At 43.7% G+C, this 14710-nt stretch overlaps 1 protein-coding gene across 1 annotated transcript; it reads left to right on the top strand.

The window, feature by feature from the left end:
• Positions 1-2855: 2855 nt before the first annotated feature.
• Positions 2856-10604, top strand: LOC122398807. The gene is made up of 8 exons (XM_043399018.1): positions 2856-3133; positions 3194-3418; positions 3651-4326; positions 4413-4964; positions 5075-5200; positions 8666-8801; positions 9409-9625; positions 9826-10604. Exons 1-8 carry the CDS (start codon positions 2856-2858, stop codon positions 9917-9919), a joined length of 2304 nt encoding a protein of 767 aa, XP_043254953.1. The 3' UTR covers positions 9920-10604.
• The last annotated feature ends 4106 nt before the right edge of the window (positions 10605-14710 follow it).

A 14710-nucleotide genomic window follows, 5' to 3' on the forward strand; every position in this document is an offset into this window, starting at 1 on the left:
AAATCTACATAAAAAATTGCAATGGAGGGAAATGATAGTTTTAGGAGAAGAGTGCTCCAAGTTCCAGGAGGCCTCTTCTTCTCCCAAATTCGTTACCTAAATTTTAATAAAAATGGTCCATCTAAATGCAAGTATGATTTCTAAATGCAGGGAATATTCAAGAATATTCAATTAATACAAAACAAATTGCAAAACTCTGTACGAGGACCCATAAAATGAGGAATAAATAAGGCAAAGTATGCATTCTAATTCAAAGAAGAAGTTTCTTTTGATAACTTCTGATCCAGGTAAAGGGAATCGCTTATTAGAACTTTTAGAAAACGATTAGAGAACAAAATTGCAAAACTCTGTAAGAACATCCATAAATTGAAAAATAACTAAGAAAAAGTGTGCATTTTGATTCAAAGAAGAAGTTTCTTTTGATAACTTCTGGTCCAGGTAAAGGGAATCGCTTATTAGAACTTTTAGAAAACGATTAGAGAACAAAATTGCAAATCTCTGTAAGAACATCCATAAAATGAAAAATAACTAAGATAAAGTGTGCATTTTAATTCAAAGAAGAAGTTTCTTTTGATAACTTCTGGTCCAGGTAAAGGGAATCGCTTATTAGAACTTTTAGAAAACGATTAGAGAACAAAATTGCAAATCTCTGTAAGAACATCCATAAAATGAAAAATAACTAAGATAAAGTGTGCATTTTAATTCAAAGAAGAAGTTTCTTTTGATAACTTCTGGTCCAGGTAAAGGGAATCGCTTATTAGAACTTTTAAAAAAGGATTAGAGAACAATATCGATGTTTCTATTCTATTTCTACATGCTACAAAAAAAAGTACAATTACTCACCAATTTAGAAGTCGTAAGAGGAACGGTGGAACAATTTCACAGGCCACCAAAATAGAAATTAACGTGTCACTCACTATTGCACAACAACAATCATCGTTTCATTGTCTCGTAATAATATTCTGAAATATTTATCACGCTTGATACCAGCCAAAATGCTTTTTGAGACAGGATTTTCTTAATAACTTTCAACTAGTGTCCATCTTACTTTATTTTGCGATTAAGCATACCACGTCTGAAAGCTCTTCTTTGGTTTACAAAAATCATACCAATTTATTATACACATTAGTGGACAATTATGGGATTTTTGAATGGCAAAATTCGATTCATTTGGATAAAATGGACGCATCGAAGTCATTTGCCGTCGCTCAAATAATGGCGATGCAATTTTCACCTAACAAAATATACCATATGGAACTATCATTTTAGAATGAAAATAAATCTAAATAAATTTTGATAGGAGTAATCAGTTTACAGAATATTTATTAGGAAATTGAATTTACAAACAAATTATTAATATATAAATCTAAATAAATTTTGATAGGAGCAATCAATTTACAGAATATTTATCAAGAAATTGAATTTTACAAAAAATTATTAATATATAAATCTAAATAAATTTCAATAGGAGTAATCAATTTACAGAATATTTATTAAGAAATTGAATTTTACAAAAAATTATTAATATATAAATCTAAATAAATTCGAGTATTACTGACAATAGGAGTAATCAATTTACAGAACATTTATTAAAAAATTGAATTTTAGAAAAAATTATTAATATATAAATCTAAATAAATTCGAGTATAATTAACAATAGGAGTAATCAATTTACAGAACATTTATTAAGAAATTGAATTTTACAACAAATTATTAATATATAAATCTAAATAAATTTCAATAGGAGTAATCAATTTACAGAATATTTATTAAGAAATTGAATTTCATAAAAAATTATTATAAATCAGAATGAAATTTCACAAAATTTAATAGAACGCATACTATGGAATGGAAATAAATATAAATGAATTGATTCTGATAAATTTGATAAAATAGACAATTTCCTATAAATAAAATAAAAATAAAAATAGATATAAAAGACTTGATTACAATATAGGAGTAGTGAATTTATACAACATTAACAAACAGACTAAAAATAAATAAAAAAATTGAATACAGTAAGTGCTGACCAATCCACAGAAAATCCATCCAAAAGTTGACTATATTTTCAAATAAATTTCCATAAGATACAACTCACTCTAGATGTAATAAATAGACTGCGGATTTTTATGCAAATTCATATATTTATTAATAAAATTAATAAAATAAGAGCTTCGTAGAGGGTTCTTTCAACCCCTAAAATAATTCTCATCTTACTTGAGTTTTTGTTATATTTTTGCATAGTAAATGCATTCTATAGTTTTTCGACAATCTAAATTTCCCATAACGCAAACATAGGAGGCCTAGCAAATCTAAATCAGTCGAAACTCACGCTCCTGCAACCCGATCGAAGTATTTTAATCGAACTTCCCGCGTTACCGCGATCGTGCAACCAAGATGGCGTCTATGTAGACCACTGGAGCGCCTCGAGCTCGTATAAATCCCTATCTTCGTGACACAAAGCGCACCGAAACGCGTCCGATCGAAGGACGATGTGTCCCAGGTGACTCGCGAAGACTGTCCCCGGTCCGACAAAGAAAGAGTCGCGTGCTCGGGCCCGGAAGTCGAGACTTGACATTGTCGAAGGGAAGTGTGACGCGCTCCAGGGCAAACACGTCTCGTCTCGCGACGGACGAGGTGTGCCTTTGCTCCCTTTGCCCCCCTCAGCCACGCTTCTTCCTGCCTTTTCTCCTTTTTCCTTCCGTCCACGACTCGGTCTGTTCTCGTTTCGACGTATCTCGATCTCGATCGCGCGCGCACCTCGTCCTCCAGTCGTCTGTCGTCTCTCGAAAACGAAAGTCTCGGCTGAGAAACGACTCGATCCAACCTGGCCGGATCCTGTTTCAGGACGCGAGATGAAGGAGTCGCTGGCGAAGCGTGAGATCAAACGGGATTGGGAGCACGTTCAGCCGGAGGAAGCGTCGCCGCGGATGACAGCGACGGAGGAGCCATCGGAGAGCCCGCGAACGGTGATCACAGCCAGAAGACACGTTCGAACGATCACGACCACCGGCCAGATCACGGAGACGGTCTCGGAGGCGGACCCAGACTCGCCAGACGCCAGTGTCATATCGGGGAATCTTCAACTGGAGCCTCAGCAACAGACCCAACACCATCACCAACATCCCCAGCAGCACCACCATCATCATCACCATATTCAACATCCGTCTGTGGAGCAACAGCACCAGCACAGGCAGCCCAGACAACGCGTGTACCAAGAAGAGGAACAGCAAGACCAGGGCAGTCTACAGGCTACGCAACACTTCGTGCAGATCTCGCAGGCGGATGGGGACATTCAGCAACATCGTTCCGGGGAGCAACGGGTGGTTTATCTGACGACCAATGGCCAGGAAGTGCAGGTCGAGGTCACGGACACCGTTGATCCCAACAGCACCCTCACCGTCAAGGAACAGACCAGGTAACTTGATCTATCGTCGTCGGGTGCAGACTGTTACCTCTTTGAATCTGGGATTTTTTTCCATTATTGGCTTCTTAGATTCGTTTATTCTAGCTCGAGATAGTTGAAAGACAATTAAAAGTTACCGAAACAGTGACTAAATAGAACCTCCAGGCACCCAGCTCGAATTCCGAGCATCGCAATAAGCCGTATCATGGAGTACTCCCTATTGATCCCACGATTTTGACTCAAGGTACGAGCCCGCCGGTCCGGAGAGACCCGACACGGAGACCATGTACAGTTACACGACGGACGGTCAGCAATTGCGAAGGGAGAACCAGGTGATCCAGGCTCAAGAGAGGCGTGCTCCGTCGGTGGGCAGCGGCCAACAGAGGTACAGTCCCCGCGAGACCTCGAACAGCGGCAACGGATCGACCAGAACCTATCACCAGGATTCCCCGGTCCTGGTGCCGAGCACCGAGGATTACGACACTGGCTCCTTGGTGTCCAGGGCGAACTCCGCCACGACAGCGTCGAACGTTCAGCTGGGTTCCTCGGTTCCGTCGTACTCCCCGCCGATCACGGACGGTATTCGCGTGACCGGCGCCGGGTACACGGACGCGGGTAGTGCGGACATCAAGTACGAGACCGACGCCGTGAACGCAGCGAACGCCGCAAACGCTGTCGCGGCTGCAGTCGCTGGACGCTTCGCGGCTGCCACGGCCGCAGCGTCTGACAACATCAAAGTGTCCAGCACGTACACCACCCTCGAAACTGTCGCGATACCGCCCCAACAGACGGTGCAATACGCGGCGCAGTACATATCCGGGAGCGAGACGTTCCAACAAGCGTCCACGTACACCTACGCCAAACCGGGGGACCACCTCATTCTCACGTACCCGAGTCCGTTGACGTCCAGGGTTGGTGGGGTGAGTGTCGTACTCTTTTTTGCTAGTTGATGGCGTCTCATCCAACAAAACAGACTAATTCCATCATCCTCTCGACCTCCACACAGGTGGATCCTCCAGGAAACGCTTACATCAAGGGCGGTGACCCAACCCTAGCCTCCTCCCTGGGCACTTCTCGAGGTGTACCGATCCACTACGAGCAACCCGGCTCCCCCAGCTCTCAGATGACCTTGTACGGGAGTGGAACAGGCTCCTACTCCTACGCGAAGCCCACGGCTTCCAGCGAGTACTGGTCCACGGCCGGAACGCCGTCGCCTCCGTCGTTCGAGTGCGTCCAGGGCTACCAAGGCGTGACAGCGATCTCCGTCAGCGACGGTGCAAACATGCAACTATATTCCGGCGGTGGGTACAGCGTGTCAGCCGGCAGCACCGGGGTGCCCTCACCTTGGGCAGGACTGCCTCTACCGAGCGCGGAGGACGGTTTCGACTCCACGATGATCACCACCGAGCCGAAAGACTGCGCTGGCTGCTCGGCTCTCACCACGATCTGGAGGCGGGACGAAACTGGCCACTATTATTGCCATAATTGCCTCTACAAGGCGAACGGGATGAACCGACAGACCATGAGATGCGGCAAGCCCAAGCAACCAGTCGTTCCGGTAATATTCTACGACCATAAATTGTTGTAAAAATTCAAGTCCTTGTATTTTTATCGTGATTTGTCGATGCTTGGAACTCGATGTTTACGGGGGTTTTTCTCTTGTTTCAGACGGGGGTGAGGAGGACGGGGGTGCAATGTGCCAATTGCAGGACCAGTAACACCACCCTCTGGCGGCGAAACAACAATGGCGAGCCTGTGTGCAACGCCTGCGGTCTCTACTTCAAGCTCCACAACGTGAGTTTCTGGACAATTTTTTTTACTCTTTGTTGGTAGCAATTGTTGTCCGTTTATTGAATTGAGTAATCCCCCCCTCCCAAAAAAAAAAATTTTTCTAAGTCAACGTGTTCACTGTCCGGTCTCTGAGTGACGTATCCAATAGCGTGGTGTTGTGACCCATATATGAACCATGGACAGTGAACACAGTTGGAATATCTATGATCGTTCCTATCGGTTCTATCTCCAGCTCCGTGCTTTCCAGTTACGAATAAATAGGAAACAGCGAGACATTCACGCAATAATCGAGGCTCTATCGAATCTACGTCCGTTCCATTTGGGAAGGTTTCCTTAAGTGTTGATTCTGGTTCTAAGCGTCGCGTCACAAAGGTTCCTCTGTTTGCACAACTGTCGTCGACCGATTTGCCCCATAAGGAGCGCGTTTTCGCGCGAAACGCGCGGCCATACGTGTTCACAAAAGCGAAACGATCGTGGCGAGGCGAATTTTGGATGTGATAGATAACTTTCTGGCTCCGAACCGTCTAGGAATCGCTCACCAGATAGCGACGATAGCGCATCGACGCTTGGTATCGTGCACGACCAGATCCGCTGGCCTCCCAAGACCAAAAGAGAAACGTTCGAGTTAGTCTTAACGATCCATCGTTGAAAAGTTCAGTTTTCTTAATTTAAAAGTAATCGAGTCGAGTCTTCCAGTTTTTCGTGAGACTTGGCGATCGAGGAGATGCAGTGTTTCGATGAAAAGACAAATACCAGGCAAGATAGACGAATTGTTTCGACACTAGATGGTAGTCGGAGCACACGTGCATGCATGGTGAAACCTCTGTTGCGTCACGATCAGCCAGTTGTTGGCCATTGTTGCGTAAAAGCGGATCGTTCCGCGTCGTCGTCGAAATTTTCGTGGACAGAAAAATTGTGAAAAAAATGGAGAAATCGATATAAAATTAAGGGAAACGCTGGATAATGTTTACTGAGAAGATAGAGATAGAGATGTTGTGTTCGAATGGTATCGAGAAGATGCGATGAATAATTTAAGCAACTCGGCCCGTTTCACTATTAAAGAGATATCTCTTGGTATCTTATGTGGAACGTGTCGGTAAATATAAACTAATACTCTCGCCACGAGACGGGTTGTAGCCAAATTTGTACCGAGTTTGCTCGGCAACTAACGCGACAGCCCAATCATAAAGAAGTTTGTAAGCTTGAACAAAGAGCTGTAAACGACTCAAACTTCACAAACTGCATTATCACCGGTGACGAAACGTTTATGGTTGGCGGTCTCAAAAACCGAGGCGAAATAGCCAAGTAAAAACGAGCGAATTCCCTCAAAAATCAATACATCAACTCTCGATCCAGCTCTCTTCTTCCATAGTTAAAAAATTGATAATACAACCAAGAAGCAATTTCCTTCGCCAAAAGAATAAAAATAAAAATAAAATTCGCGCCACGATAACGGTGTTTCTGCTCTCAGCTCTCTTCTTCCATAGTTAAAAAATTGATGAAACAACCAAGAAGCAATTTCCTTCGCTAATAAAAATAAAAATAAAATTCGAGCAACGATGACGGCGTTTCTGCTCTCAGCTCTCTTCTTCCATAGTTAAAAAATTGATGAAACAACCAAGAAGCAATTTCCTTCGCTAATAAAAATAAAAATAAAATTCGAGCAACGATGACGGCGTTTCTGATCGCGTATCGGTTTCTAATTTCGCCAGAAATGATGGGTGCGGAGTAGGGGGTTACGAGGAATCCGTGGAGCGACAAAAGGTGTCCCCACTTTTGCTCGAGGAGCCTCTCTGAATTGCTCGTGGTATTTTCCGAGAACGTGCAAACGTTGGAACGGTTTCACCTGTGTTCTCGAACGCACGCCCACGCGCTCTCGTTTCACTGTGTGCCGACGGCCGCCACGCGGAAAACAAACAACGAACCTCCGGTGTTTGGGCTGCTCGTAACCGGGGATCGAGGCTCGCGACACTTCCGCCGCGCGGCCAAACGACGGAACACCCAACCATACGCGTGGCGTCGATCGTGTCTCAGCAATCCGCATCCCTTCGTTCGCTTCGAATCGTAAATTAATAGATTTGCAAACGTTCTCTATAGATAATATACACATAACTCTAGAAACACACGCTTTATTGAACACATCATGTAAGTAGTTTTGCGGAAGAAATGGATCGTGAAAGAGCAAATGTTGGGCGCAAGTATAGTTAACCCTTTGCACTTGAAAATTACAAAGTACAACAATAAAGTGTAAATAAATCAAATATTCAATCGAATATGTTTAAATTCCCCTATTTTTCAGTTAACGTAAATTTAAAAGAAAACACTTGAAAGCGCTGGGAGCTGCTGGTAACAAAATTGGAAATTCGGAGTGTAAAGGGTTAATGGGTAATAATACTGATAAATAATGATGAATCGATATTATCGTAAATTTTAGTGATTCACACCTGGTATTTTCACAGGTGTGCAATTCTCGAAGTAATTAGAAGTCAGAATCTTCGAGTAAATAATTTCTTCGACTCTTCCTGTAAAATAGAGAAATTTCTATTTTCATTAATTTCTTCACGTTCATTCTTAATATTAGAGTGTTTACGCCTCGATATTTTCTAATTGTGAACTCTTCCTCTGTTTTCGATTTCATTATATTAACAAATCGAAGTTGAAGCAATGGAGGTTCCAACTGCATTTTTTTTTAAATTTTCTCAAGCATCGTGAGAAAGGCATCGGTATTTCGTGTTTCGATACAAGTCGCTACGCTCGTTACGCAATACTTTCCGTCCGGTAATCTCGATCGTCACCTTCGAGACGTGCTCCTATACTTAATCGTTCCGAAAACATTTCGAAAGCAGGTTTCCAGTGGATACGTTGCAACGGACGCAGATATCCTCGTGGAAGTGGAATATCGTTATCGATTTCGTGGCTTGTCCCAGTTACTAAATACACCCTGTACAAAGAGATCTCTAAATCTTCGATCTAGAACTCGCTCGAACAGCAAAATTACAAAAACTCAAACATACTCAATTGCAGAACCCTTTCTATAACATTGAAATTTAAATGGTAAACACGGTAAATTTGTGTCTGAAAAATAAATATTAAATCGAGAAACCCAATATTTTACAAGTAATAGGAGAATCAAAGTAGTCAACTAGATTCTGGTTACTGTTTTAAGTAACCACGCGTCTGCGCGCGCATTCTCAAGATGGCGTCCCACATTCTTCGTCTCGACTCTCGTCCCTCCTGCAGACGATTATTAAAAAGAAATATTACGTCGCGTTAATCCACGCCTAGTAAATTTTTTTGTCTTTAGACATGTTCGATTCGCAATATTTTTACGGAACGATCGACTGGTCAGAGAGTTATCGTCCGCGATCACGATCGCTTACCCCGATACGCGCGGCTCTTATCTCGTTCCGTTCAATTTAATTAAAACTCCGTCTCTGTCTGGTCTCAGAATGTCTTTTCTCGAAACAGGTAAACAGGCCGCTCAGCATGAAGAAAGAGGGGATCCAGACGAGGAAGAGGAAGCCAAAAAATCACACGGGGATGGGCGGCGGTCTGACCGGACCCAGCGGCATGCACAAGACCGAGATTAAGTCTAACTTGCTCGGTGAGTCTTCGGTGAGCAAGTTTGTCATTCAGTCTTTCTTTCGTCTTCCGTCGTTGCTTCTCAGTCTTTAACTTTTGCTTCGCTCCGCGTCGCGTTGTTCGATCGAGGTGGGTGTACCTACAGGTTGAACGCTTTCCTTTCGCCATGAACGCGTGAAAAACTCGACAAACGCTCGTTTGTTTATGGAGGACAGAGTTGTGGTCAAATTAATTCAAATTACACCTTCGTTGAAACGTTCTCCCTAGCTGCCAATAGCGTGTCTCTAGCTCGACTCTTTCCACTCGAAAGTGTTTGAAAGAAAAGTTCAAGTGAAAATGATGCTCTCTAAAATTCTGATTTTAACTTTGTTACGCGCTCTGCTAGTGGAGAAAGCGATATTGCATAGTAGATCGAGCGCTTGCGAGAGAGACAAGAGCGTAGCCCTCTGGCGGCGAGTACGGGAGTTGACAGTTTCAAAGTTGGTGGAAACGATCGTCGAGTGCAAAGGGTTAAAGAGACGAAGGACGAGAGGAAAGACGTAGCAATTTGTCGATGAAGACGCGTAGCGGAGAGAAGAGGGGGAGGATGCGTCGTAATCGGCCGAACGGTCCTTTTTTTCACGTTCCAGTGGACTCGGTGCAGTTGAACGTGTACGGGAGCGGTGGCAGCGGTAACGAGGGCGGGGTCGGTGTCGGGAGCGAAAGCGGAAGCGGGAGCGAGGGAGGGAACGTAGGGTCCGAGGAGAGACGTCCTGTAGGTACACCGACTACGGTGCAATTAGGGCACGCGCACTCGCCCCTCGCATTACCCACCGCCGCAGTCCTCAACCGTCAGACCACCCTTACGTAAGTCACGCGTTTTATCGTAAAACAGCCCATATACCCGGATAACTGAAAGAAACGCGACCGAAATCTTGCAGTTAAACGAGCGCGGTTAATTATCAGCCCCTAGACAGGCACCAGGCGAACTAAACGCGTATATCTTTCGAAAGTTCGTTCTTATTAGCGTCTATCGATCGATTGCAACTGTATCGATTATTTTCCAGCGTGCCACCACTAGAGCCAATCGCTAGTCAGTCCAGCGGCGACCTGATCTCGGTTATAACTTCTACGACAGCGATCCACGCCGAGAGGACGTAATGGGAGAAGATCGCGATGCCATGGACGAAAATCGGGAACGAGGGATGCGCGAACGTCGAATGTTTTCTCTGGATCGATACCGCGTTTAGAATTAACGGGAAAGTACCCCTTGGCGTTTCGCGAATCGAGGCTTCGTTTTCGAGATACGAGCGATTGAAATTCGCGGGGCGTCTCTGTTTGAACAGCGGACAGTTGCGCGCGCAGCACACGTAGCGAGGAGCGAGGAGCAGTACGCGTCGGTGTTCCGTTGGCATCGCAATTTCGACGGGTTAATAGTAATTTCGGCCTAAATACGAGCATGTGTGTGCAATTATCGTGTTTCGTGCGAGCGTCCGTGCAATTTGATGCGTTAGAGAAGTTTAGAATCGTTAAGTAGCAGAAATATTCTTACATTTTCTGGATCCCGCCCGGCGTCCATCGAGCGTGGTGAGCCAACGAGTCCAATGTACTTTTACACTGATTTTAATAGTCCTCTTCGCGTCTCTTTTGTATTTTACTGATTCTAAACACGTTTCTTACGACACATATTAGTGTTCAGGCATGGTAGAAGTCTTTTACCTTCTCAATCGAAATTAACCTCTTTCTCACATATCGGTACGTCGTAACACTTGCACGCCATGCATGCAGCCTGTATATTTAATTCGTCGTTGTAGAATTTATTATACGATTCGTTGTCGTTTGCGTACCGAGGAGTTTTAGCAACAACAACGTCTCCATTATACCGAATAAAAATGTACATAATCTACGTGTAGCACGGTAAATAATGGAATCGACTTCAACTTCGATTTTGATTCAACGGTAATCAGATAGAGGGATAATTTTTCGAGATGGTTCTTTTCGATTTCGCTGTCTCGAAGTTACTACGTTTTCGGGTGCATTTTCATTACGTGTAATCGAGAAACGTGGGAGGTTGGTTGGTAACGCGAGACACCAGATATCGTTCTCGAGTAAATGATTTACGACGGAGTAAGGTCAAAAATATACCCGAGAATTCGCTCCGCCAGTGGATCTGTTTTATAACTTTTTTTTTTCTTTTTCGAAGATCATGTGACAGCGTCTGGGTTATGTTAGTGTCTGCTGTGCAGTTTAGTTGCGACAATTACCAGAAGGACAGACCCGCGCGAAATTCGAGCCTCCACCCGCCATAAATCTTGCTCGCGATTGACCTAACCTCGAAGACCGGACACCGACTCCCCACGACTCTCAACCGTTTCTTCCTTGCGTCTTTCGAATTTCGAGACAGTCGATAATGCATGTTCGAAGTATTTGGAACCATTGTTCGTTTCACGGTGGAACAGGGATGCAACTGTTTATTCGCGTTAAAGTTTTCTTAACAAGCCTGGTAAAATTATCGTACGAAGAGAAATATAACGACACTACGCGAATGGCGTGTAAGCGTTGCAATTCACCGAAATGTGGGAAAAAGTTTACCTTTTATAGCGAAAATTACGCGACGTAAAAGAATATTTTGCTACGGTTGAAAGTTTAAATCGCGAGTGATTAGATTTAGGATCAAAGTGGTTAGGTGTAGTGAGTGGTTGTGACTCGTGGATGGACCGATGTTTCGAAAACGAAGCTTCGGATTACGAAACGATGAGCGACCTTTTGCCTCGTTTTGGTACATAGTATTTGATTTTGAAACATGTGAATATATATATATTAACAAAGTAGTAAGAAACATTATCGAGTGTGCCGCCGTATTTTGCATTGTTCGGCGACGCGAGCGCCATCGTGCAACCTTTTACCAACCGAGTTTCAGCTCTGGCTTTGGAAACTCTTCGAACAGTTTCCTATTTAACGAGAGAAATCGATGTTCGTAAGCAGAAATGGGCAGAATTTTTCTCAAACAATAGACGACGAACGAAAACTCTGTACATACATCGATTTATTATCAACGTTTCGAAAGTTCTCGATCTTTCTAGACCAACGACAATTTAGAGAGAAAAAAAATAGCACAGTTCTTAATTATAAATAAATAAGAATTTTTTCGGATTGTAAATTCCATCGAACAAACAAGCGAATCAAAAATTGTTTACCTAGTACCTGTTATTTAAAACTTTTATTTATATTTCGTCCAACGGTACGAAGTACTCGAGTAATCAAAACTACATTGATTCGTGGCCGGATCAGAAATGGCGGAGGGCTGTGCCCGGAATAGAAAGTTTATAAAAAAAAAATATATAATGGTAGTAAGTAATAGGGATAAGAATATATGTAAAAAAAGGCGGGCTGGCGTTAATTAATAATTAGAAAACGTTTGAATTTACGTTTAAAGATAATTCCCCCACGCTAGGCAATATTTAAATATAGTCGAAAATTTTGCCCATCTCTGTTGAAAGAAATCGCGCAGATACGGTGCTCGAGCGACATTTCGTTCCTACCCCGTTCCCATCGTTTCTATTTATTTCTAATCGCGAGCAACGACGATCTCGAATCGGCGTATCGACCGTAACTTATCGAAACGGTTCGATACTGGTCGCGGGCTCGCGTGGTACGCGCGAGTTCTGTTTTACCGATCGCGCTCGGTCGTATCGACGGTCAAGTGGGGATTCCGTTGGAGGGCATCGCCCTCTGGATGAACGGAGGTGAAACACGGTATCCCAGCGTTACCTGGTCGTCGTTCGTTGGCCGTGTCCCGCCTCCGCGATCGTCGTTGCTTTCTCTCACGGTTCGAACGCGAAGGATACTTTCGTTTTTGCTCGCGCGCATCCTACGGAACACGCGTCCTGTCGTTCGAACCTGCCTCCCCTTAACACATACATATATAAATATACATATATACGTACGGTGCGCGCGTGTACGCGTCAGACGAGCGAGTACGCGCGTGCAACCGGGTGGTGTAGCGAATCGAGTCCACGCGGGACGGTGATTCGTAACTAGCCAGAGGGAAAATCACCAAATCCGTCACCGATCGAGATCTGGTGACGTTCCCGCGATACGAATCACCGTACCAGGGTGTTCCTCCAAAGAATAGTTTAAATGCGAGCGAACCGAGGATCGCGACAATATTTATTCCTACCTATCGCGGGGAACGTGTACGTTCCGCGACAAAATCGAACGCATCTACGATCGAACATATTTTGTACGCGTTTCTTTGCAACTCAATAAAACGAAAGGCTAAAAGATGCGCGAGGGTTCCATTGTCAGACTCTTTCCCCCGTCGCACGAACAGTCCAAGTCCTCTCTTCGCCGTGCAGTTTATCATATTGACCGATCACTCTCGGGAGCTGTAAGATACAAGCGACTTTCGAGAAGTGGTAAAAAAGCATCGTGTCGAGGACTTCACCGCCCACGTAATTGCGCTCTCCCGTATAGGCATATACGTCTTGTATCATATCGACCAATCTGCGAGTTCTAGGCTGGATGCAAGGCGACTTTCCGTCGCACGAGAGTCGACACTCGCACTGTTTTATCGTAGAGGGCCGATTGATCGGGCGTGCGCCTCATACCAGGGCTAACGAACCCTAATCGTCCCTTCCGAGGGGCTCAAAAGCAAACGAAGCTAAGTTACTGATGATGCAAGATCTATTAACGCAAGTTCTTGCTGGTTCTAGGCTGGAATCCAAGTGGCTTACCGTCGCAACAGAATTGGTAGTTTGTGAAATGCATAGCCCCCATAATTGAGGTCCAATTGATCAATTAAGTGATCGCATAGGAGCTTATGAACTGTACCAAATGGACCAATCTCTCTACAAACTCCAGACTGGAAGCAGAGGAGTGCCTTTTCAATGTTCAAGATTTAGTAAAACGGAAGAGTTAGTAAAAGGCATTGGCCTCTAGTTGAGGTCTGCTTTCTGAGCTAAACTAGGAGCATAGAAGATAGTTAGTCTTAGAGAATCGATAGAGTTGGTAAGAAACATTGCTGTATAGTTGAGGACTACCTTCTGGGCTAAACTGCAAGTATAGAAGAGACTTTCTGTTGTAAGAGAGTTGGTAAGAAACATTGGTCTCTAGTTGAGGGCTACTCTCTGAGCTAAACTGGAAGCATAGAAGACAGTTAGCCTTAGAGAGTTGATAGAGTTGGTAAGAAACATTGCTCTGCAGTTAAGGACTACTCTCTAAGCTAAACTGGAAGCATAGAAGAGACTTTCTGTTGTAAGAGAGTTGGTAAACAGTATTACCTTCTGATTAAGGACTACCCCTAAGCTAAACTGCAAACATAGAAGACAGTTAGCCTTAGAGAATTGATAGAGTTGGTAAGAAACATTGCTCTCTAGTTGAGGACTACTCTCTTGAGCTAAACTGCAAACATAGAAAACAGTTAGCCTTAGAGAATTGATAGAGTTGGTAAGAAACATTGCTCTGTAGTTAAGGACTACTCTCTTGAGCTAAACTGCAAACATAGAAGACAGTTAGCCTTAGAGAATTGATAAAGTTGGTAAGAAACATTGCTCTCTAGTTGAGGGCTACTCTCTGAGCTAAACTGCCAAGCATAGAAGATAGTTAGCCTTAAAGAAATGATAGAGTTGGTAAGAAATATTGCTCTCTAGTTAACCCTATGAGTATTGAATACTCCTAACTGCAGTGGTCATTGGAGGCAAACCACTGTACCCTAGTGCAAACTCTAAAACATACCTCAACTTAAATCCTATGATTTATTCCTGAAATACTGGTAATTGTGTTGCAGTGAGGGAGTGTTGGTACCCTAGTGTGAACTCTGTTCAAGGTGCAAGTAAGTTACAAACCCAATTCCTATTGCATACACTAGATACATGAAATATACCTCGACGTAGATCCTTTGATTTACTTCTGAAACAGTGATAATTCTGTTGCAGTGAGGGAGTACTACAC

This window comes from Colletes gigas, unplaced genomic scaffold (assembly GCF_013123115.1).
Source record: "Colletes gigas isolate AHSC1104 unplaced genomic scaffold, ASM1312311v1 Colletes_gigas_Sc00002, whole genome shotgun sequence".
NCBI lineage: Eukaryota > Metazoa > Arthropoda > Insecta > Hymenoptera > Colletidae > Colletes > Colletes gigas.